Source organism: Zeus faber (genome assembly GCF_960531495.2).
Source record: "Zeus faber genome assembly, chromosome: 7".
NCBI lineage: Eukaryota > Metazoa > Chordata > Actinopteri > Zeiformes > Zeidae > Zeus > Zeus faber.
This window is the reverse complement of record NC_137203.1, coordinates 10972716-10998592: the sequence shown is the minus strand read 5'-3', so window position 1 is coordinate 10998592 and position 25877 is coordinate 10972716. Positions and strand designations below refer to the sequence as shown.

At 41.7% G+C, this 25877-nt stretch overlaps 1 protein-coding gene across 1 annotated transcript in view; it reads right to left on the bottom strand.

Annotated features, from left to right (window-relative positions):
- Window positions 1-25877, bottom strand: part of dmxl1 (Dmx like 1) — a 69202-nt gene that overhangs the window by 24456 nt on the left and 18869 nt on the right. The window contains exons 10-31 of the mRNA XM_080004660.1: window positions 24955-25131; window positions 24566-24801; window positions 21920-22613; window positions 21366-21487; window positions 20986-21075; window positions 19341-19446; window positions 18730-18849; window positions 17833-18051; window positions 16898-17153; window positions 15904-16753; window positions 14614-14872; window positions 13952-14085; window positions 12238-12424; window positions 10417-10527; window positions 8730-8899; window positions 7754-7851; window positions 7360-7525; window positions 4298-4426; window positions 4036-4174; window positions 2453-3243; window positions 1642-1740; window positions 563-730 (exon numbers count right to left, since the gene is read on the bottom strand). Coding sequence (XP_079860786.1) covers window positions 563-730; window positions 1642-1740; window positions 2453-3243; window positions 4036-4174; window positions 4298-4426; window positions 7360-7525; window positions 7754-7851; window positions 8730-8899; window positions 10417-10527; window positions 12238-12424; window positions 13952-14085; window positions 14614-14872; window positions 15904-16753; window positions 16898-17153; window positions 17833-18051; window positions 18730-18849; window positions 19341-19446; window positions 20986-21075; window positions 21366-21487; window positions 21920-22613; window positions 24566-24801; window positions 24955-25131 — 5321 coding nt within the window. The remainder of the gene's footprint in view (window positions 1-562; window positions 731-1641; window positions 1741-2452; window positions 3244-4035; window positions 4175-4297; window positions 4427-7359; window positions 7526-7753; window positions 7852-8729; window positions 8900-10416; window positions 10528-12237; window positions 12425-13951; window positions 14086-14613; window positions 14873-15903; window positions 16754-16897; window positions 17154-17832; window positions 18052-18729; window positions 18850-19340; window positions 19447-20985; window positions 21076-21365; window positions 21488-21919; window positions 22614-24565; window positions 24802-24954; window positions 25132-25877) is intronic.

Below are 25877 nucleotides of genomic sequence, written 5' to 3'. Positions count from 1 at the left end.
ACGCAACACTAAGGTAATGGATTTCCATCGCTCCTTCAGCTCAGCTTACCTCTAAGACTGGAGTCCCCATGTCATCTCATTAAGTTGTTTACCACCGCACATTTACACTCAAAACTTGCAATGGCAACTTATCAACTTATCAACTTCTTGCTCTAGGTGTGTTAAACACCTCAGCGAACAAGTCAGCCTGTGTGCGCGTGTCTGTGCGTCGCAGGATCTCTGGCCGCAGTAAGGCAGGCTTATCAGGAGCATTGTGTTCAGGCTTTTATGTGTATCTTGTCCCCGTTCTCTTTTATATTGAGTGTGAACTACTGAAGGGATTTAATTTCCATTGAAAATGTATATCGCCCAGCCGTAATATGAGCCATCATGATTCATGTGAAGTCAAGTCACACGCCTCCCTCTTCAATACAACTTGGCGTGCCCTTAATAGTGAGATGACGATCATTTGAATAAGCAGCTAGCATAGTATTGGCAGCAGCTTTCGTGCTGCAGAACCAAAAATGGTGCCATTAAAAACTGCAATAGTCAAGCTTTGTCTGTGAAATCCTACGAAAATTACCTGGTGTGACTCTTGTAGCAGCAAGATGAGCTCCATGCGCACAGAGGCCAGCCCTCCACCATGAGAGCCGTGGAGGCTGCAGTAGCTGAGGAACATCCGGAGCAGTGGCTGGTTGCTCTGCAGCCACAGCCTCCTACTCCGCTGGCTCTCACCCCGGGGACTCCCAGGCTGCAAAATTGTTTTAACTCCGTTAAGTTTTATAGACGACCATAAAACTAAAGCAGGGCCAATATCAGTCAGTTGGCATGTGTTTAACTGAAGATGCAGAAAGGTTGGCCAAATAATATCAGCAGTAAAACAATAAGATAATACACGATCAGCCACAACATTAAACCACCTGCCTAATAATACACCTGCCTTACCCGTGCCCATTTTTCCTGCTTCCAACACATCAACTTCAAGAACTGACTGTTCAGTTGCTGCCTAATATATCCCAGCCCTTGACAGGTGCCATTAGAACGAGATGATCAATGTTATTCACGTCACCTGTCAGTGGTTTTAATGTTGTGGCTGATTGGTGTATAGTGCTCTATCAATCCCCTGCAAAGGAAACTCAGGATGCAGTTTAGTTTCTGCCTTCATTAAATTACTGGATGAAAAGAACATTTCTATTTACATTTAGAAGTTAATGGACGGACATGTTGCGGTTGCATTAAACACTTTATAAGACAAACGTTAAGACAAGATTTCTGTACCAAATGTAGCAGATAAGTATGAGGACAATTATTAGCTTCAGCAGTAGGATTAGGCTTATAATATCAAAAATGTTGACTGATGCAGAAGAACTGAATTTTGACAAAAACAATACATGGTTAATTTGAACAAAATGTCGATGTTGAAAACATGAATATATAACTTTTTCTGAATTTAAGACATTTAAACATTAATATCCACATTTAAACATAGTGGATGCCCAACACAGTTGATAAAATAAGCTTGTGATGAATTTCCACTGATGGAAAGGGTTTTTCGTGCCAACAACTAGGAAAATAAACAAACATAATGTAAAGGACAATCCTGTACATTATTACAACGTTAGCTCAAAAACACATTAATAGTTGCATGTGTGTGACACCCACCCGCTCCTCTTCTGGTGCGCCAGAGGCTGTGACCATGCCTGCGCTAGCGAGCTCTGGTAGGCAAGGCTTGTAGCTGCAGCAATGCTGGAGAGCCACCACCTGGAAAAGACAATCATCATCTATGAGGGATTCATTACTCATAAGCAGGTAATCAAGGTTATTTTTATTTCTTCAATTGAATAGCATAAAAAACTCTTAAACTGCAGCTGTTATCAGTAAACAGATACATTCATTAAAGCAACACCATAACCTTTTTAGCTTAAAATAACAGCTTCCAAATCAATTTCATGGTACACTGACTTGTAATATGGAGAACAGCACCCCTTTCATTCCCAGCCCCCCCTTCGTACTCAGGTACGAAACCGCGGGAAAAGTGCTCTACACTTTATGGCACTAAGTCACTTCCTTGATGTTGGGCTCCAGTAATTACAATTTTTTTGCCTGGTAAAACAAATAAAAAATACCCAATAAATTAAAAACATGCCGGTCAAACTGTGCCAGAGGCGCGCCACTGAGGAAGATGATGTTAAATCACCTAATGAACTAGTAATCAATAAAATATGTATAAATTTACAAATAAAAACAAAACGAATATTAAGTGATTTTTGACCCAACAAATGCATTCTAGGGGGGCTCAAGTTGCCTCATATTTATTCTTGAGATAAAAATCTGAAAATGGTAAGGGGTGTACAACATGTGTGAAATGAGTAAAACTCAATTTGACACAGGTATGGTCTTTAAAACATAGTACATTCATAGGCTGCCTGTTTATCTATACATTTGATTGACATCTTGTGTTTCGTCTTATCACCTCTCTCTCCAGCCACTGGCAGAGCTGGTAGCGGAGCTTTCCTCCGTCCAGCTCGTACCCGGTCGACAGTGTCCTCAGCTCGTTGGTCAGGATCTTCAGGCAGGCACTGAACTTTAGCTGAGCAGCCAGAATGTCGTCCGAGGGCAATATGAAGTCATCGTCATCATCGCCGTCCTCCCCCGCGACTGTTTCTGCATGCGGCGACAAGGTGTCATACGTGTCGTGGAACACGCTGCAGTTGTCCGCAACGCCGTCCTTCTTGCTGCTTTTAACATTGTCATCATCCTCATCATCATCATCCTCCTCCTCTTTGTCACTGTCCCACCTCAGCTCCAGGGGCTCATCCGGGAGGGCCAGCGACGGCTGACTCCAGTCGAAGCTGAGCACCGAATCCGACTGACTGTTTGATAAGCTTTCCCCGCCCGACTCGTAGCCGTTCAAAATCGGCTCAGAGCGGTCCTGATCTTTCTTACTGCTGCTGCTGCTGTGCTCTGGGGTAAGCGCGCCGTCATCATGCTGCAGCAGCTTGGAGTGCTTGTGGACCTTGGGCATCTTCGAGAGGACCTCCAGCGCTAGCATGGGGCAGCCGGCCTGCAGGTGAGCGTATGCAGCGGTGAAGAACAGCCTCCTCTCCATCAAGCTGACCGAGTCGGCCCGGCGCCCCTCGGCGGTCAGGCCCACTTTGGCCTTTTCCGCGGAACCCAAATGGCGGCGGAGGAGGAGCGGGTGCGTGCGGAGGTAGGTGTAGAAGTTGAAAACCTCGGGGTTGCACGGAGAAATGGAAAAAGGGCCTGCGATAGAGATTAGGCACAGAGGGCGGTTTATTTTATCTGACGACCGTCTCGCTGCTTTGATAACAGTAATACTTGCAAGGACAAGTTGTATTATTGAATCAGAGACAGACGGTGCCATAGTGAGCCACACTGAATCTGTAATAAACCACTGGACGCATTCAAACTCCCTGCAATATTAGCTTTCTTATCTTGGCAAATTGCCCTCGACAGCGACTTACTGTACAGTATAAGGGAATAGAAGCAGACAGAACCCGAAAAAGCTCTTCAAAGCCGACTGAAAGGAGGAGATAATAGACGTGTGGTGATGCAAAAAAAAGTGCCTTCCCTATTGCGCCACTATTTTACTCTGGTAACTTCAGATGCCTCCACACAACTGTTTCACATCTGCCTCTTTTTATTCTTTGTCATGTTTCCAAATTAAACGTACATGCAACTGACGGCCTGTCAATTGAGAACTCACAAATAAAAAAAGTTGTTTTATTATCCTTGATGAAAAAAAGCTTGCGGCAGGTGTTGAACGAATTGGGATCGTTTTGTTTCTTAAGTCATAATAAGACTAATGGGAGCTTCAGCTCAGCTACCATATGTAATATAAATATTAGACATACAGTTTGATTACCTGATTTTTAAAATGAGGTCGTTTAGTCATTTACTTTCAAAACAATGGTCCAATTTTTGAAGTGTTTAATTTATTTTCTTCAGTTTATTCCGGACCTTCAATCCTCTTCAAAAGGGCCAATCTACATCTGGCCCCTGGACCCCAGTTGAATAGTCCTGCTGTATACTCACCCATGTCAGGTTTGCTAGCAGTGAAGCCAGTGCTGGTGCTGCTAGCAGGCTGCTCCAGCAAAGTGTCCAGAGCCCGGCTGTAGTCCTCCAGAACCCAGTGGGCCATGCTACGCAGGAACGGGTCTGGGTGGACTCCAATCTAGGAAATGAAGAAACAAAAAAAATGGTCATGGACCAAGAGAGGATCATTACAATTCGGAATTATTGGCCCCCAGTTTCTTTTTGTTCATCTTTTGGTTTTGTTGGGCACACCGCCGCTCACCTGTTTGTCTTGTCCCAGGACGCGTCTCTGGAGGATCTTCTTGTACGTGGGGGCCATCTCAAACTCAGAATCATACAATCTGGAGACGACCAGGGCAAGCTGCAGATCCTGCAGCTTCTCCAAGCAGACCTGAGAAGAGACGAGCATCTGGTCACCCCTCATTTGTAAAAAGACAGATGGGAAATGAAGAGTTTGGCGTAGACAAGAGGACGCATTTCTAAATATACTCGGGTTGCTGCAAAGTTGGATTGTCACAAACATTTTTTTTTCCATGATGAAGCAGGTTCGAAACATTTCAACTTGTCCCTAATGAGCGATGGAAAGAAGTGAATAATGTGCAGGTCTGTGTACGCAGACGGGTGGGGGGGTAGCAATTCTCAAGGCATGAGCTGCATTTAAATGAGACCGCCTCGAAGCCAGAGAGACCCAACAATGTCAACTAGCGCCCTTTGCCTGGATAGTGCTCGTTTTTAAAAAGTGCCTGCAGTTGCATAAGCAAAAACAGATAAAGGACCGTCCCTTACTCCCTTTAGAGGTTGGCCCAACAGAGGCCCAAAATATGAATACTGCATAAACCACAGTAGAATAAGAACTGTTAAGAACATAGGATGAAAGGAAATCCATATGTATGCAGGAAGTATGCAGGGACAGAAAAAAAGAAGAGCATGCAGTATTTAACAGATGAAAATACAAAAGGTCTCATCCCCTGACAAGTCACCCTAAGGGGAAAATGAGCAGTGAATGTAAAAACATGAGTGACATGCTTTAGATTAGTCGCTGTGTTATAACTATGTGTTAAGCCTTCCACTGCTATCTGGTGATCAAGACACCGAACAGTGCTGCATGACAACTCCAACAGATTAATTTATCAAGATGCAAAGAGTCATTTTGCGAGGAGAAATCGGGAAGTTCAGATTGTTCTGTAGTTCTGTAATTAGTGGCACGGTGGCGCAGTGCATTGCACTGCTGCCTCACAGCAAGAAGGTCCTGGGTTCGATTCCCGCCTGGGGCGCTGTTGGCACCGTGCTCCGGCGGGTTATCTTCCAAAAAACAGGAGCCTTTCTGTGTGGAGTTTGCATGTTCTCCCCGTGCTCACATGGGGTTTCCTCCACCTCACGTCAGTAAGGACCCCCCTCAAAAAAACATGCACCCATCATCGTCTGACCAGCGATGGACACTTATCACCTGGTCCCCGGGCGCGTCCACGTATGCTGCCCACTGCTCCTGGCTGTGCCCCCGGAGGAAGGACAAGCCAGGATGGGTTAAAAGCAGAGGAGCCATTTCACCGGCCACCATCAAGCATGTGTGTGTGTGTGTGCAAGCATGTGTTGTGGAGTGTCGTGTGACAAATAAAGACTGTTTCTTCTTCTTTCTTCTTCTTCTTTCTTCTTCCACAACATAAAGTGATCTACTGTTACACATTGTATTTTTAACACTCATTTTAACTTAAAACTGATAACTAATAACTTTTGTCGGGAATACAGCGATTTTAATGACAAACAGATGATCTACCCTCCCTACTCAAGATAGTGAATAAGAAAGGAATGAAGATTCATGGGTGCGATATAACGAATTACCAAAACCCGAGAGTCGACAGCCAGCATAGATTCTTCACCAAATAAGGCCAGACACGACTGTTGCACTATGCATGTGACAAGCAGTTTTAATAATAAAGCTACTGTGCGAGTGATGGCGCAGCAGACAAGCTGCCTTTTCTCTGCCTTTGTACAATCTAAATGAAAATATGATACAATCTTATTGTACTAGCACTGGCTTGAACTCTATTATAATTATATATACTATATCTACAGTAGGAGTATTTTATTTATGGATACTGTATGTTAGAGCTGGGGGATCTCTATGAAAGTATATCAATATTGAATTTGGGAAATATTTTTGATATGCAACAAGATAGGGCTGCCACCTAAAGGTTGACGAGTCGAATCATCAGTCAGAAACACATCAGTGGACTGAGATTCTTTAAGTCGAGCAGTCGTCTTTGTTTTTTTTTGACAGTGTGCATTATAATAACAGGATAAAACAAATACAAGCTTACAAAATGCACATGGATATCATGTCAATGAAGAATTATAAATAAAGGGAATCATAAATATATTTTTATATGTGTTAATCGCACAATTTTGTTCCATAAAAAGAAGAGACGAAAAATAAAATAAAAACACACTGTTCTTGCGCGCCATTCATGGGCGCCTAACGGTTAGATGGTGTAACTTTTTTTTTTTTTTAATAAATCGCAGCCCTCGATTAGAAACTTGCCTTCTGTTGTATTGTGACATCGGTTTGAATTTGATTAATCGTTCAGCCCTAATAGACAGCATGTGTGAGAGGGGCTACAGCATAAAGAGTAGGAGACAATTTTCCACAAAATTATACTGCAAAGTGGCCACAATGCACTTTGCACTGTGAAATGGGTGGGATATTGAAATTCCACGATTAAAATGCTGTTTGCAGGCAAAAAGCTATAATGATCAGTAAACACCTAATTTTCAGCACTGCCATTCTAGCAAATGTCTGCATCGTTCCAGATTGGGTTTTTTTTTTTTATCCAATAGCGAACAAATAACAAAAGTGCAAAGTTTTGTTATTTTGTTCATCTGCTTCAGAAGTGCTTGAAACTTCACAAAAATCGAACATTAAAACAATTGTTTTTGGTCAGACAATTCTTAAAACCCAACAAGGAAGACTGCCGTGACAGCGCACAGGATGCTTGCCTCCTGTACATGCACAATAGATTGGGATACCAAAAAAAAAAAAAAAAAAAAAAGAATTCACGTGGCTACCGTCAACTTCTTGACGGCGCACGATCAGCAAACTGAGTGTCAGCGATATAAATATGGGCTAAATATCAAACACGGAATTTTTTTTTTTTTACATAATCAAAAATAATCTTCCGGATTAACACTTTACGTTACCATGAAAGGAATCATTTCAGTTAACTATTAAAGAGATCCAATGATTTCCACTTGCTCTTGTAGATTAAGGTGTCCAGAGGGAATTTATTTTTTTATTTTTTTCCTCCCATCCATGTGTTCTCCATTTACCTCCACAGCATCCTTCAGGGAACCGGCGAGCAGGAAAAAGGCTGCCGAGTGCTGGAACCGCTGCTTCCCCAGCAGAGAAAAGGCGTTTTTCAACGCCGCTTTCCGCCACCGGTCCTCATTGAAGTTGTTGCTGAAGAAGTCTGTCATCTTGGTATTCTTCTGAGATCTGGGGAGAGGAATATTGCATTCAAAAACACTATTGATGTCATTAGTCCTTTGTGAACTGACAGCACTTATCTTGTGTGAGCAGGGTGTGTGTCTGTGTGTGTGTGTTTGTGTCTGTGTGAGAACGTCTCGTGTTTGATGAGGGCGGCAGTGAGGGGGGAAAGAAAGTTATCAAAGTGTGTACACATATGCATTCCATATGCAGCAGCCTTTTCATGAATGCGCTTGCCTGTATAATCCCCAGACCACTGCCTTCTTCTTCATCGCAAGGTAGAAAATAGCTGCATCCAGAGGATCATTGTTCCTCTGAAAAGAAGCCTTAGCGACCTGACAAATGGAATAAATAAATAATAATAAAAAGAAAGCTGTTAAAGTTACAGCTCATGCCTCTAAAAACGTCAACAGCTTTATCCACAACGCTCTTTCTCACTTTACAGGGACATTTTAGGAAACAGCACATACTATATATTGTTGCACTTTACATTCCCCACAGCAATACTCCACTTCCTCTCTTTCTTAAGAGGGAGAACCAACATAAAATATAATGGATAGACAGGTGGATGGCAAACCTTAAATCTAATCCTCCTCACCTTCCTGAATACTGACTTGCTTCAACACTAGACACAATGAAGGAAACAAATAAATATAAAATGCAATTTAAAATGATTTGTGCACAAGTGCATATAGAATTTTTTTTGATAAGTGGGTCTTTGAGATACACCAAAATTATTTTTAAGATTATTTTTTCTGGGCCATTTGAGTTGGTGGGGAAATGTGTTTCATCCCAGGGTGCTGCGCTCTTTGTGAATGTTCATCCATACCGACCGTTTACAGACCACAACCAGCTAAGCTGCTCTATCAAATTCACAACGTCTGCCTTTCACTTCTTGTATGTGCCAGATCTTTGCATTCTTGCCGGGATAGGAATCAACAATGAAAGCAGCATATAGAGGAGCGCATACATGACTTACAATACATTGAATGGCTATTTCTTAAAAAATGCCAGCTAAATAAGCAAAATAATCCTAGAGATTGCAAGTTTAAATTATAATCAATGGTTGATTTTATTTTTTTGTAAAACAACCAACATTTTTGATAAGATGATAGCAAATATCCCTTTTTTAAACATTTGAATGTCAATACGCAGCGTTTTGAGTCAGGCTTGGCACAGACTCATACATTACAATGTAAATTTGTCTCAGTACCTTCTCAATACACCTGCGTAGCTTGTTCGTGCTGCGAAGCCACCAGCCCACACCCATGGAGCGCAGCTCGGGCCAGGCGGGCTCCCCCCTCTGCAGCGCAGGCAGCATGTTGAGCAGCTCCTCCTCCGCTTCAGAGTGGAAAGCCCAGGCGTAGTGACACGTCGACAGGCCTGGGGGAGAGGAGAGGAAACTCATAAACAGGACATCCATGTCATTGTCAATATCACTACAGCGGTACATGTATCATCTCATCCAATTATTTAAGTATGATGGCGGTACGAGCTTTCGACGGTTCCTTTATTTGCAGCGCTCTTAATAAACGCTGGTAAATTATGATTTTTATCATAAAATTCAGGCATTTTCAGTCCTCTTGAGAGAAGGTGCCCACAGACTACAAGACTTTCAACATCCTGACGTCACTGGGGGGTGTTCACACGAAACAATCCTTTTTGTTAAATTTTGTTGTCGTAGCGGTGTTCAAACTACACGATACATCCCAGACGGGGATGTTCACTCTACAGTACCAACAACACAACCACTTCTATATGATCCTACACTCTGCAAGCGGATGCCATTGTCTCGTGCAAACACAGGTGAGACTTGACGAGTCTTGGGTATTTTTCCAAGTGATTTACAAAAAGTAAAACATTTAAACAGGTCTTTATCACGAAGAAAGGTTGCGTGTGCGCTCATTTCTTTTGTGTCAACAAAATAAAAAAGTACATTACATACATTTTAAGGAGGGGGGGCGGGCGATGTGGACAGCATGGATTAATCCTGCAGAGAGTTGCAGGTAAATACATTTCTCCTCCCCCGCCGGGTTTCCTCTCGCTCTGTCACTGACTCGTTGTCACGGCTGCCGATGCTATTTAGAATGACATGACCTTGCGTCGCTGTCTTCCCGGTGCCATTTCAAGCCACGCAAGCTTTATTGCAGACCGGTGACTGCTCAAAAAGCCGTCTGTGACAGTTCCCAGCGTGTCGTAGACCCAGCTATGGTAAAACTTATGAGCGGGGGTGACGGGAGCACACTGCCAGAGGTGCCGATGTGGAGCATTTTGTCTCCGATCTCAGAAACTTGTCCGAGACAGCCAGATCCGGGGGAATATTATGCAGTCTGAACAGGGCATTAGAGAAGCTGTCAAATCATGGACAAATCACTCTATACTTCAATAAAGTATCGCAGAAGGTATAAGGGTAGGTACTAAATATTTCGTACAGGGCAGAGACAAATAATAGAAAGAAATGGAGTAGGTTAGGTTAGGTTGTATTTCTCCTCAGAATTGTGGACAGGTACAAGGATTTTTCAAGGGTTATTCAAGAACAGGTAAGTGTAGCAGGTACGTATGAAGGGAAGTATAAGGTTCAATGGTAGGCTTAGGCTTTGATAACATCAGAAGTGTTGTCTCTTATGCAGAATAACTTGACTCATTTTGTCTAAAAGTCGGAAAAAGTTGTCTGCGTTAAGACTATTTAATGACCTCGTAAGGCCAAATATTTGTTGAATTAAGGGCCTGCAGACTCCCTGTACCCACCCTGAAAACTGAACGCGTATTGGGATAATGAAGCAGTGGTAGGCGGGTAGGACACATGGTATTTTTATGTCATTAGCGTACGCAAAAAAAAATGTTTTTTTTTTCTTTTTATTTTTTTTTTTTTAGGGACATCTATTCATGTGTCTTGGTACCTTGCCGCAGCAGCTGTGCTCGGTGTGCAGGCGGAAGGGAGGTAGATAGGAAGGTATGAAGTCTGACAGCCAGGAGGAACTTCAGACCACAGTCGTCCAATGTCTCTCCCCCTGGTGAAGCAATGAAGCAAACATTAGCGCCCGCTGCTCCTCTGTTATCATTTAAGCAGCCAATAATGTGAAAAATGTCCTTCATTAAAAAAGACCCATATAATTAGAAGTTAATAAAAAAACAGATAAATAATTGCACTTAATGTAGTAGAAAACATTTTATAAATGCATAATAACCTTGCCATAATGTCATAAAATTCCCGAATAATAATAATACTTTTAATACGTTATCACATTAAAAGCCAATTTATTGAAACACTTCAGGAAAAATGAGCAATAGTGAAGTGATTAAGTGGAGGCTCATTTAATTATATGATCAATATTAATCGAACATAACATTTTGTTTATACATGTTTAAGATTTATTATTTAAAGCGGCAATAGACAACCTTTTTGCTTTTACTTATCATTTGTTGATTGCACAGTAACGGCTATAGAATAATGACCAGCAGCGTTAAGATTGGTTCCCTATAAGCCTGGATTTCACTATGTCACTGCAATTTGGGCTGCCACTGGGTACAAACTCCCGAGAAAATGAAAGATCAAATTACGGCACAAAGGAAGTGCATCAACCATTTCCGCAATGGTGGACACACTTCCTTTGTGCCATAATTTGATGGGTGTGTGTGTGTGTGTGTGTGTGGGGAGGGGGGTGTCCCTGTGCAAGGTTACATGCAGGGCTTTTTTTTTTTTTTTTTTTTTAAGCAATAAATATATCTACAATAAAAACCCACAAAAAAACCCACACTTATTATTGGTTTTGTTTGGGGGAAGGGGGACGCACAGCAGACTCCCAGCAGAAAGTGGGGAAAATAAATAAAAATGCAGGAAAATCCAGAGGAAAATACACAGAACTCAGCGCTGAGAACATAAGGAGAACCAGTTGTCTTTGAGACAACGGCGTAAACAATAATACCATTGGAAATGCTGGGGGTGGGGAGTTGACAAGTTGTCTATTGCCCCTTTAATTATCGGCCAGGATTGAAAAAATAAAATAAAATACATAAATCAACCAATAATATAATAACTAGCATATAATGTACAGTAATAGTTGATTATATTATGGGAGATTATTATGGGCTCTGCAATCACATTACTTTATGGGCAGGTTATCATATTTTTGTTGCATCCCCCGCATGGCCGTTCTTTTGGAAGAGTAACACTCGTAAGCATCTTGGAAGAAAGTTGAGATGTTTGCTTAACAAACAAAAAAAAAAAACAAACAGGAAAAAAAAACCTATTGAATAAATATTTCAAGCACATTCTGATAGTTTGTTTGTTTTGTTACCTTGCAATATTTGGCGTCAGTATGTAAGACATCAGAGAACACGCCACATTATTTTCCTTTGAACTGCTGGCATTTTTTTCAATGCAATCACAACAAACAGGGATGTGAAAGGAGCAGTAATTACCCTCTTAAAGGCCAAAGGCACAAACATAGATCAATCTTGTAGTTTTTTAAGGATACCAAGAAAGTAAGGCATAACAAATGCACCCACGCTAGTTCATCCAGCTAATTTAGAGAACAACCATCAGGAGAGAGAACACACATTGGTGCACAAAATTCTATGTAGTTTGAAGTCTAAAGCACCTTGACTCTTTTTGGGGTTAGGGTTAGGGTTAGGGTTATAAGTAAAGTCCTCCTTTACTTATCTGTTTACTGTCTCGAGGAGAGACAGTTTTTAGGAGAAGAGCTACAGTCCTGCAGTACCTTTGTTCTTTCCGTGGCTGTCTCGCAGGTCGGTGCTGGTGGTGGCGATGGTGTCGGCTAGAGCCATGAGCGACATCTGCTCCATTCTAGTCAAACCCGGAAGACTGGAGTGGAGGAGGTGGCTGGACAGAACCTGGGCGTGTTCCGGCCCAAAGAATGTGGGACTGTATTGCGACAGGTCAATCACCTGGAAAACAGCGATGTTAACACAAAGAATACAGTACATCTATTAATGGATTTTCCCTTTTTATTTTAATAAAAATATGAAGCACTTCCGATCTTCCAAGTTTTTGCATTTGTCAGCAAAGCAGAAGAAATCAGAAGTTAGACAGGGATTTCAATTTTTAAATGGTTTAGAGAGCTTTTCTAATATTTACAGATATATTTATTTTTTTGCTCAGACACGGGAGCACCTTCCGGCGGTCAAAGAAATCGTGGAAGATATTATCCTTTATTTTACAAATAGAAATATTGATGATTGATTGAGATCCAAATAACTTTAAGGGAGAAGAAAGAAAAAGAAGAATTCTAGCAATTCCATGAGTGTTGGGTCCTGGAGAATAATAAAACTGAGCAGTTCAAAAAGGCAATTCAAAAAGCTTCTGCAGTGCTTGGGGTGCAAAAAAAACATCAAACAGGCATGGATGATGCACCAGAACAACCCAGAATAAAACTTAACAGTCTTATAGCATTGAAAAGCAAATGCCCACTTAAAGAGATTAAATCTTTTACAACACAGTGTGCAATACACTCAAATAATTAAGCTAAACTTATGAAACCAAGATTATAATGGACACGATTTCAAACATGGAGATTACATTTTTATCACGCTAATATGCTAAATATACTGTAAAATTTAGATTATACCATGACCTGGCAGAATATCAGTTCTCCATCTATGACATCAATTATTATATTGTTTATAGTGTATTACTGGACTTATCTCTAATGTAATGCAAAGGTCCTCGGAGAATTATGAGTCATCAAATGGGAGCACAATGGTTGCTGCGGTTACCGGCGTTACACGGTGTTCAGGCGTACACCGATTACATTACTTGGCCACCGCAACCACAGCGTCTTTCTTGTTTTTGTTGTTTTAAATAGAAATAAAACCCATTTAGTTCATTTTTTGCCTATCAGTGCCGACATTTATCAAATTAAAACGATGCTTATTCTAAGCATGTTATCAAAACTTTTACAATTATCAATAAGCTACAAAAGTGAAGATTTCTGCTTGTGTGCACAGCAGAGTCGCAGCACAGTCATCAGGTCATAGATCAGGTCTAGATCAGGACCTGTCTTCCTCTCCATCTGTAATAGCTCCCATGTGCTGCGCTGCCCCCCCTCCCAAAGATAATCCCTTATTATACTCTTCATAACAGAGGCTCCCAATCTGTCGATTGCCGGATTTGATCATTCTTTCCTTTGTGTGGAGGTGACTAGAAGGTGGCGGTGTAAGTGAACTTGACTTATTCTTCTGTCAATTTGGGCACTGGACACTATTTTAAATCTGTTCGGCAGGCAGATGGCTGAAAACCATTCTTTTCCCACTCACAAGTTTACATGTCATGTACCTTTACACATAAGCGACGCTGCTCTGAAATAAAAAATAATTGTCACAAACAAAACCAGAAACCATCTCAAGGGAGATAATTCCAAAGCTCATTGTCATGCTACCTATCAACCCACAGTGCCGCTGGCAATAGAAACTGACCTTGTTTCCAGCTTCCTCTTGGTCAGCGTCAAGAGGCTCCAGGTCCACCATGCTGGGCATATGGAAGAGCTCGTCATAGGCATCAGTCTGGCTGGAACCGTGCCCACTATCTCCACTGACACTACCGATTTTGTCTGCAGGGAGACGTAACAAAAAAATTGAATTACAAAATACATTCATTTCATAAGAGACTGGATAGGGGGGGAAAGGGGAAAAACAAACAAACAAAAAAAACCTTGTTCCAGGGAGACAGCAGATTAAATCAAAATACCAAAGAGCAGGAAATAATTTAATGTGTGTATGTTTTTATTATATGTGTGAGTCCACCGTCCTCACTCGCGCACACTTTGTGAATACACTGACTCATGAACGATGGGAAAGGCAGTAAATGGAAAGGCATTTAGTCGTAGAATTCACCATAGCTTAAACAATGTAAAGCCTTAACCAGTTGTTTTCAGAAAATGTTTAAATACTTCACCACAATGAAAAAAATGTCTTATTTCATATTACCATATCAATATCATATTTGTTCTGATCGGCTGTATGAAATGACATCATGAGAATCATCAGGAAAAAAAGGTTGTCAAAAATGAAAAATAGAATTGAAGATTTCGGTGTTACAAAGAAATTATATATTACAAAAAAACAACTAATGTACACACCTGGTTTGAGCGACGTGTCCTCGTCAGCTGCTAACAGTGCATACAGCGGCAGGGGCGGGATGGAGCTGATCTCTGTGTAATCCGGGGAGTCGCCCTCTCCCTTGCTGAACATCTTGTTGTCCCTGGCAGTGCTGCCTCCTGCGCCAATTGTTCGGGAGCGAACACGCTTTTCGGGATTAGCGGCATTGTCTTTCAGAGCCACAATCTCTCCGGCGATGCACTTCACCAGGTGAGAGAGGATGGCCTTGGCCCGATGAACCTTGAAAGGGAGATGTGATAAATGCGTTAATGGGTCTGCTGTTACTTCCATGTGACCCAATTGATAAATTAAGAGGTAATTGGCCTGTCAAATTATCGGTTGCATTGCCATCAGTCTCGTTATTAGCTGAAAACTCCAAAGCCACACATCCAATGGTGTTTATTGCTCATGTGGTTTGCAGATTCTGGTATGTAGTGATATTTGCTGAAATCCAGGGTGTGTGTGCAAGCTATGTAACGCACATTGATGTTATTGTACAGGCATTGCCAAACAAAATGCTCAAAAATGTATTTCCATTGCCATTGTACCACTTCTACTTGCATGACAGTGGAAAGTATCACCTGAAATCATGTTCTATCCCTCAAGAACGAAAAAAAAGCTTTTGATGGCTTTGAAGGAAATCAAACAAAAAAAGTTTGTATTTTTCCAATCATTGGGAGTCAATCCGAGTGATTGGCGTCAGAATCTTTTTGATTGATCTATTGTGAGATCGCTTTATCTGTATTTAATCAATTTAAGTATTTAATGAACCATTTATTTTCACATACAATATAAATCTATATGTGTCAAGCAAATGCAAAGTTCTCGGTCTACTGTGAACTTAAACTCTAACCAAGACTTCAATCAAGGATCCTTTTCCGTTCTCTCTCACTTATTGATTTGTAAATGGATTGTGTGACTAAGTGTCGAACAACTATTTTATAATTAGGGGCAAAAACGGCGCAGGAGGCAGAGTGGGTCGTCTCCTGGCGGCACGTCGAAGTGTTCTTGAGCAAGACACTGAACCCCTAAATTCTCTCACCGAGCAGGTGTGTGCCCTGCGCGGTTGTTGCCGCCGTTGATGTATGAATGTCTGAATAAGTGAATGTGAGGTGTGTGCTGTAAAGTGCTTTGAGTGGTCGCAAGATTAGAAAAGCGCTTTATAAAATGCAGCCCATTTACCATTACTTCCACTACAGACAGGACTCAAACAACAAAAAGAAAGAGAGAAAAACGCAAATAAAAAAAAGTCATGAAAGCCGTTCTTTTACCTTCCCGAGATCCATCAGTTCCAGTAACTGTACTGGATGGTACTGTGGCAAAGTGGGGAATAGTTGGTGAGCCGCCTCAAACAACCCGGAATCTTCCATTTCCACCGGCAGGTCATACGCTGTTCTCTTCCCGCTAAGCTTCTGGGCCAAGCTCGTCATTGACCGAGTGAGAGCCTTTTTGGGAGGGGCCAGCGCGGACATGGCAGACCCAGTGCTTAGCCCCTCCTCCTGGCTCTGTCTGACAGCAGAAACTATGGAGGACACGCTGCTGCTCAGGTCATTGTCGTGGTTGATGCCGTTGTTTGGCCTGGGCGGCGCCGGGGGCTGCCACTGGGAGTAGACGTGCATTTCGCAGTCCATTCCCACAACCAAGATGCCGTCTCGCACCCAGGACAGGGAGACGGGGATCGGCAAAGAGCCTTCGACGGAGGAGACCAGGTCAACCGATCTGAGCAGAACCAGCCGGTACGAGCTTTGGGTCCTGCTCCCTTCGGAGGACATGCAGAGCTCTGGAGGTTTCCCAGAGAGCGGGCCGTACATGTACAATTTTGTCCCGATGCTGACTGTTAAAACATGTGATCCGTCTTCTTGGGAAACCCAATCCAAATGAACCAGATTCTTACCGGTGGAAGCGAGGCAATTCTCGTTGGGTACAGAAAAGTCGGTGTTGTTACCGGGGATATTCAGGCTCTTGGTGGTGCTACAGTTGGCGTCGGAAGCAGCGCTGTCCAAGACCAACGTCTGTTCTAAAACCCATTGGGAGCCTCCCGTAGATTCACACTGGAATATACCAATGTGGACTGATGGTTCTCTGGGGCTTTCTGGATAAGGGCTCGGGTTGAGATCTGGACTGTGGTGTGTGCTAAGGGCTGGTTGCATACTTGATTTAGGGTTCACATAAGGTGTGGAAGCTAGCGTAGGGGGGGAGGTCAAAAATGGCTGAGAGTTAATCTGTGGAGTAGAGTTCAGAGGTTTGTTCGATTTTTGTCTGTACGCCACAGCGATCCGACTCGTGTGACAGCACCTGACCTCCATTGGACAACCCGGTACACCAACTGCACTGCTATTGGCCAACCCTTCCTCCACCAGGAGGGGCCACTCCTCCCACTGGATGACCAGCTGGTCTGTATCCACGGGTGTCGGTCCTGTGACACTGCACTTCCAGAAGCGCACTTTGCCATCGGAGCAGGAAGTGGCGAGGAGGTAAGGCGCACGACCAGCTGGCAGTAAAGACGATGCACTTAGGTGACCTGCAAAGAGAGTTCAATTTAGGATACCTTGAGATTCTTCCTTCAATGTGTCAATGACAGCTGAAAACTGTTCTACTGCACTAAAGACCACAATGTAATTAAAACTCGTTGACTATACTTTGACTTATTAAAGAGCACCGGTATTGAAAGAATTTTATCCAAGCACCTTATATTCCTTATCTTAAGATGAAAGTGATGAGTTGAATGGGAACATCAATAACCTCAGAAATAAAATAGGCAAGAAGTTACTGAAGGTACTTAAATTAAATGTCACATTCTGAGCTCACCGTAACTTTAAATTAATATCATTATCATCAGTGGTTCTAATAATAATTGTAACATTAAATATAGCAGTAATACTACGACTATGATTGCAATTAGTATTATTATCATTATTTGTATTGCTATTAATATTATCATAATTTCATTATTTTTCACAACTATGGTGTTGCTATATACAATTTGAACAGCCATGCACCCTGTTAACCTCTGTTTATATATTTGGACATATATTTGCATCCTTTTTTTTTTGTTTAACTTGCACTGTTCCTTCAACGTCTGCTGCCGTCACAGCTGACTTTAATAAAACGTCATCTTAAAGTATAAGGGCTTCTGATAGGTGCGTGCATGTCCGTATGCATGCAGCCATCAGTTACCTGTGTGTGCTCATTCAATCTACCTGCTGAGGGTGTGACGCTGATGACCTCCACCCCCGCTGGCAGCAACATCTCTTGGCTGTACAGCCGGTCTGTGGTGAGGCTGAGGCGACAGGCACTCTGCAGGTTGGAGGTGCAGGGTCTGCTCTTATGAGGTAAAGGGGAGCCAGATGTCTCAAAGTTACACTGAGGGGAGTTCATGGATGAGGTCGCTTCCTTCTCTGAAAAGGTTGCAGTGTCTTCTGGAAAGACATGGAACAGAACATTTTGAAATAATTCTGTTAATATTGTACACGTTTTACATACCCATTCCCTACATTGAAAGACGACACATTATTATATACATAATGACATATGCCGAGTCATCTTAATTAGTAACTGATGAACCCCAGAAAAGCTGTCTAAAACTGTCCAAGTAAACACTACAGCACATGAAAATCAAGTATGCCGTTTACGTAGTTACTGAAATGACAATCTTGCTCACTTATCATTGTTAAAACAACAAAGAAAGGAAGTCCCCCATCATGTTGCATGTTGTTTTATAGGAAATAGCAATTCATAAATTCCATTCCCATCTGACCTTCGTTTTCTGGCATTGTAAATTTATTCCATGCCATTTCTCAACTTTAAAAAGATTAAAAGATACAAATAGTTATGGCAGAAATAGCCTCAAGGTTAATTGTATTCACGATACATTTTTCAGACATTCTGACACTGTAATTAGAATTTTCTGACTTGTTTAAGACGTGATTTCCCCTTCGACCCAACACCTGAATGTCGACAGTTTATTTTTTTTGTCCTTCAGGCATTGCTGCTACTATTACCTTGTGAAAGGTTGTATACAAATAAAGGTCGTTACTTGTATTATTACTAAATATTATATCGGTTCAAAGTGGATGAACTTTAAAGTTGCCGCCTACCCATGGTGACAGGTCGGGCAGCCAGTTGGAGGCGCCACATGTGGAGGAGGGAGCGGCCTGTCTGGGTGAATTCCACTACCACAAGGAAGAAGCGTGCTGAGAACCCAGTCTGACCGTCTGCTGATGGGAAGAAGGAAGAGACAACATGGAGGACCACGTCAAACCACACTCACCGTCAATCCACCATTCATCCTCTCACAGAAAAGCCAAGGATGTCACGGGAGATTAAAAAAACGAAACAATTTTCTTGGCCAATTCCAACCGTGTGCAATAATGTTGGCCCTATTCTTGAGGAAAGAAATCTTGTGCATCAGGTATTTCTCATACTACAAGTTGGCAGTTGTTTAGGCTGCTTGTCATGCACACATATATGAATCACCTACGGCCTGGGACCCAAAAATATCATACTTGACTGCTAAAACTTTCTCTACATCATTTTCCTGCTCCAGCTTCTCTGGCTTACACATATACAGTACATTTCATATTAAAGAGGCAGTATAAATGCTTGACGAGAATGTTTCTCCCCAGCATAAACCATGTATACCTATATATTCAAATTTACATTTCCAGTAACTTGTCACACTTCTCTCATGTTTGTCAAGGGTCTGTACCAGTGTGACTTGTAGCAGATGGGGCTTCATGTGTGACCTCTGTCCTATCACTGCCCAGGATCAGGTCCTCTTCAAACACATGGAGGAGCTGAGTCTCCTTCCCCTGCTGAAAAGGACAAAACCAACCATTACCCCATTACAATAGACATAATCAACCATATGCAATATCGAGGGCTATTTCCTGCAGAGGAAAAGACCAATTGAGTATAAAGTGGGACCTGATCTGTCTCACACACACACACACACACACACACACACACACACACACACACACACACACACACACACACACACACACACACACACACACACACACACACACACACACACACACACACACACACACACACACACACACACACACACAGCTTAGGGAGATGTAGGAGAGGTTGTTCTGGACATTATTGTCTTCATGCTTGACCTTTCTCAGAGATGCACCAAGTCTTCTGGAGACCATTTCATGCTATAGAGGCTCTAGAATTAATTTGTGTTTTAATTTGACGAAAGATCCTAATAAAGATAATCATCATTTTTCTATAGGATTTTCTTTGTAAACATAGCTTACAACATTTTTATACAAGTGTAAAGGTTAAGATAAAAAAAACACCAACTATTAACAAACTAATACATAAAATGATATAAAACAAAACCTGGCAATATATAAGAGGCATGTTAAAAATAAAAAAATAAAAGAGAAAAACATTATTTTATTAAAAGGCAGCACTAAATGTTTACATAACAGCTAGTCTATATAAATGGGAAGTGACTTTCTCGGGTAAGTCATTGCATAGCCTAGAGGCTTTGAGGCCAAATGCAGAGTTACTTCTAGTCTTCAGACTTTAAAAAGACTAGAGAGCCTTTGTCGGAGCATCGCAGGATATACACTTCTCAACAGAGGGTTAAAGATATATGACGTAGCTTAGGGCCAGAACAAACAGTGCTTTAAAAGTAATCGCTAAAATATTTGTCAATCTTCAAAAAAAAAAAAAAATCACTGATGAAACCCACCGGAGATACAAGGATGATGTGCTCTCCTTTCTGGTAACCAAACACAAGCAGTTGGGGACACATGAGAACGCCTTTCAATCAATTCAACATGCACATTATTATAGATTACTTCAGAGGGCTGCAATAGTTGCAACCCTCTGATGTAACGTATAATAAAGGTGCCCAAGTTTGTAGCATACAAATACTTTTAATCTTTCAACTTTTCCAGAGTTGGATGAAAAATATCAAGCTCACATAAGTTGATATTGCTTTAGAAGACAAACCAACGGATGCTATTGAGTTGAGCATTATTTACATAAATAGTCAAGCCGGTGAGTATAATACATTAATTAATATCACCAAAATTTAATATTAAAACTTTCTATCCTCATTTAGAGGCATACGGTTTTAAGAAAAATATTTGTTCAAGTTCAAGAGATTTTTGAAAGCCAAGCCAAGTCCTTATTTTGAAGATAACATTCAGACCAATTTAAAGCTGTTTCAGAGATGCCCATCCACTGTTCAAGACAGCCAATAGGATTAAATGATAAATGGAATTGAAAACAGCCCTGAAGTTTCTTACATCGACTGCTTCGTGGAGATCATTCATCAAACAGGGCAGTGTGTACAGTATCACTGTGCACACGTCTATACTTACAAAGTCGGTGATGGAATCCAGTTCGATGATACATCCTGGTTTGGCTGTAGATTGTTGACTAATGATGTTGAACACTTCACCCACATATTTCTGGAGTAAAATATATTAACAAAAATCAAGCTTTAACAACTGAATCTCATACCAAAGGTGTGACATTATTAACACAGATATGGCTGGATTGTTACCCTTGTGATCCATTGAACATTTACCTTAACACAAAAGTTGTATTATTGCCAGTACTTATTTGAGAATGATTAGCAGTATCTCATGGTTTGTGTAAAGGTATTCCTATTGCATTCCCTGAGAGTCATGTCAGTGGGTATGAAAACATGGTGTGGAATTTGAGCTTGGAGTGGGCTGTATTAGGCTTGCAGACTTACAGATATCTCAGGATTGGAGAGCTCACTGAGGAGTTTCTTGGCTTCGATAACAGCCTGGTACAGCCTGAGTGAATGGCCATCACTAGCTACGAAGCAGGCGCTGGGAGAGTTACAGTACACACCTAAAAAAATAAAAAATGACAAGTAGCAGTTAGCAATACTGTAGATGTCATATCTTTACTTTGCTGAGCACTCATTAAAATGAAGCTAACTCAGGCTGATTGGACAAATATGGTTATGATAAAAAATACAAGCAGAGCATTTACAAAGATTTTTTTTATTGTTCCCCCAGAATATTTACAAGAAGATATTTTTCATAAATTACCAAAGTTACATTTATTGGGAATTTGGTGGTCTCTTTGTAGTAGTCGTTAGACTGAAAAAATTCCTTGAAAATTCTGTGAAATCTTTTCGTAAAGCACATCAAAGTGTATTACTGGTTTTAATTGTGCGTAAAATGTTGGTATATCAATATATTGTATCGTGACCCTTGGTATAGGAATCAAAGTCCTCATCCTCATCAATTCCCCAACCAACCATGCATATTTCCTCACCTAAACAGTTGCTAGGAATGAGCGTGGGCAGCCAGGCAACGTTAGCGAAGGCTGAGGCGTGCAGAGAGTTGATCCTGGCCAGCTCAGAGACCCCCCCGGAGAAGGACAGCGGCCCCACTGGGTCCACCCTCCAGAGGATCAGCTCACTGTAGATTGCATTGGGGTCCTGGGTAACGCCACCCAGAGACACCCGGCTGGGCCTCGCCCCACGGGGGGGCGGGGTGGGCTGGGGGGGGACAGAAGACGTGCCGGGTGTGCGCGGGGCGTTGTGGTGGGAGGTGGTGAGGAGCAGCGGCAGCAGCGAGTGGCAGGCCAGGTCGTTAAGATGGAACCGGTGTCCACAGTACCGCGATTTGTGCGAGACGCTGAGCACCGTGGAAAATGCGGAGTCCTCAGCGAAGCTGACCGCCCACTGGTTCAGGGAGCCGTCAGCGTGCGTGGAGATCATGAGCACGTTGGGCGTGAAGATGCTGAGGCGAAGGCCTCCGGTGGCGGCGACGGCAGCTTTTCCCTGGCCACCGTAGCTGATGAGGGCAGAGGTGGACTGAGGCAGTGCGCTGCCGGGCGGCCGCTGTCTGCAGTGCTGGATGGCAAGGTCCACGTTCCTGTTGCAGGCGTACATGACGACGCTGCGGCTCAGGGAGTTGGCGTCGCCCGTGGGGAACGCCACGGGGATGCGAGATACGAATGACACCTGACAGGAAGAAAGGAAAGGAGAGTTCAATATCAACAACCGATAATAGAATGCCCCCTTGCTCTTACACAACCTCTGAAAGCCAGATGGTATTATAATAATGAAAATATGATAAAGAAAATAATGAGGTTAACCGTGATGCGACTTAAGAATTGTGGATTATGTTGCCAAGCCCCAGAATTCCAAACGCTATCCCAAACTGAAACTGCAAACTTTTGTTTTTTTGCCTATCATCATATCATCCCAATCTTGCAATGATCTAAGACAGCTGCTTTCTTTTCTTGAAAGGATGCATTCCTCATTTTTCACTAGAGGGGGCTATTCTTTTTTTGTGAACGTGCATCAATATCGACAGTTTGCTGACCACAAAGAGCTATGCTGCTTTATCAAATGCACCACAACTGCCTTTCACTTCTTGTGCGTGCACAATCAGTGCATTCTTGCTGGGAAAGGCGGAGCACCCTATCAATAATAGAAACAGCATATCCTCTATATGCTGTTTCTATTGTTCATAGGGTGCTCCGCACATGCATAATTTAAATATATTGAATGCCTGTTACTTAAAAAGTAACAACAATTTTTGGTTTAACAAAAATAATTATTACCACGAACAGAATGGCAAGTGAATAGATTGGACATAGACGGAGAATAGAGCGTAACAGCTTTGGCTAGTCTGGTGACTATGGGCTACATGTCTTATCTGTTTTATCTATTTAGAACAGTCAGTACTAAACAACCTGGACGTCACGGTTGCACCATCGGCTGCCTTGCCTGACAGTCTGTTGCACCATCAAAAACCCCATAATTTACCTCCTGATCAAAATGCATCACGGAGTATGCAATTTTACATGAAGCCACACTTAATTAGAATGTAATTATCTGAATGGCTGGGTGAGAAGGCATTAGAATAGGAGCCAAGCAATCATAGCTGTCAAAATGATTTACAGCTTAATTGAGATGACGGCTAATGTACACTTTGCTGTGTGACTTTATTGCATAACATTCAAGTCTATAAAATATAAAAGGTGACAGTCATAAATGGTGAATAATACAGTCTAGACCATTACAGATGACAGATATGATTAGTTTGAATAAAGAGTGACCAAAGGTAAAACTTCAGTCCAGTTAGCTCAGACATATTGGTATAACTTACAATTAATAGAAGTCCTGAGTATTTTTGTGTTTGATAAAACCCAAACTGCTTGATTTTGCAGAGGCTTTTCTCAAAACTTGCAATGCAATTTGCAATACATGTAAATTTTCAATTAATTCAATTCAACATACAGTAAGCACCAAATAAAAGCTGCTCTATATGACAATGTGCTGCCACTGCCAGTGACCGCCAGGGTGAGTACTCTGGGAAGGAAGGGGCAACAAGTTTAAGCCATTTAATGTCGGACAACTGCGGGAATTTTGCAATATTGCAAGCTTTCACAAATATCGCAGAGAGGATGAATCATTGCAATCTCAAAATTGCATTTTTATTTTTTAATCTTTGGCTATTGTAGAAACATGGATTAATTTCCCATTAATCTTTTACTGAATATGATACCCAATCAGTTGTATATCAGAGATGTACAGTATATCAATCTGCTGTATATCAGAGATCGTTTAAAATTAAACTTCTGCAAATATTTCTCACATTCTAGTATGAGACGTTTTCCACAATCTATCTTCTCAGGGTTGATTTCTTAACCCCATGACGATACGAAACCTCTGGCAGAAACAATATACAATTAACGCCCAGCCCCCCTTCAGGCTCGACCAATATAAGAGGGAAAGAAATAAGGATGTGTGATTACTTTTTTTTGATGAATGGTCTCAGAGAACAAAGACGAAATTGAGGACTTTACAAGGATCAAAAGGTACATGGAAATGATGGGTTACATTTGATAAAAAAATAAGAACATGAAAAAAAATTGCCCATTATTTATGATGAATTCAAAACCCACCTGGGCTTGTCTGAACATGCCAGGCTGGTATTCGTCAAGCCAGTCCACGTTCCAGACCAACAGGGAGCCGTCCATGGGGTGGATGCTGAACAACATATCCGCCCCGCGGTTCCACTGCTCCAACAATACCTCCACATGGTGTTCCACTGCGGCTAAAGGAAGCTCCATGGACTCCCCGTCCGTCGCTGTCCTGCTATCGGGATCTTCTTCATTTAAGTTGTTTTCGTCTTCAGGCTCTAAAAGGAATGAATAGAAAACGACTTCATGCTCCCAAGCTCCACCAAAATAAAATGTTTTCTTACATGAGCCATAGTGAAGATCTGACACCATTAAACAGACCCTAGGTCTCCGATTCCACTAATGAGTCTGTAAAATGATCGGATCCACACCTTCCTGGCTATGTTCGCCCTGCTGCTCCAGGTTGCCTCTGAGCTGGTGCAGAAAGACATCCATCGCCAGAGTGAAATGCAGCTCCTTATTGTTGAGCCAGTGGACGGTAAAAGGTCCTCCTGGTTCCTCGTCGTCCACCGCGCACAGAGATGAGATGGAGGGAAGAAGGGGGATATCTGGGAAATATAAATAACTCCTCAGGATAAATTGGAAAATCAGAAATAAATTACAAAATATACAGATCAATAAGAATGTCCATTACATGAAACACTGATAAACAAAATGGTAGATGTCCAGGAGAAATGTAGCCCAGAACAAAATAAGACTGCGGAGTGATTAAAATGGGTAATACTGGCATGTACCGTGAAAAAATGGGAACTAAATAAAAAAAAATAAGGTAAAACTGAGTATAAATAATAATACGTTTTAAATTTTTTTTTTTTAACTATCGGACTTGTTGACACCCGGAACAATGGCCTGTCTGTAAACTCGCTCATTAACTGGCAAGTCTTGCATGACTAAAAAATTTGAATGTTAGACATTTCACAGCCACCCTTACTAAAAAGTGAAGGTTTTGCCAATTAAGTTCCAATTAAGATCCCCAACAACAACACAAATTTACAGTCAAATTAACTTGACAAAAAAAATAAAAAATAACTAATGAGATAAATAGGGGTTGACTCCCAGAATCGAGAACAATGCACTGCATGGGCCTCTTTCACAAACAGTGTGCCAAATTTGTGCTTAAATCATGCATACGCATGTTTTAAGAAGAAAATAAAATAATTTATATGTTCTTACTTGAATTTTTTCTAATTTTAGTAACACATTTTTAACAAATTTTGAGTTAATCTCACCTCTAATATCAGTATAATTTAATTTCTGCTTAAAACATCTACTGAATTATCGAGACCAGATCAGA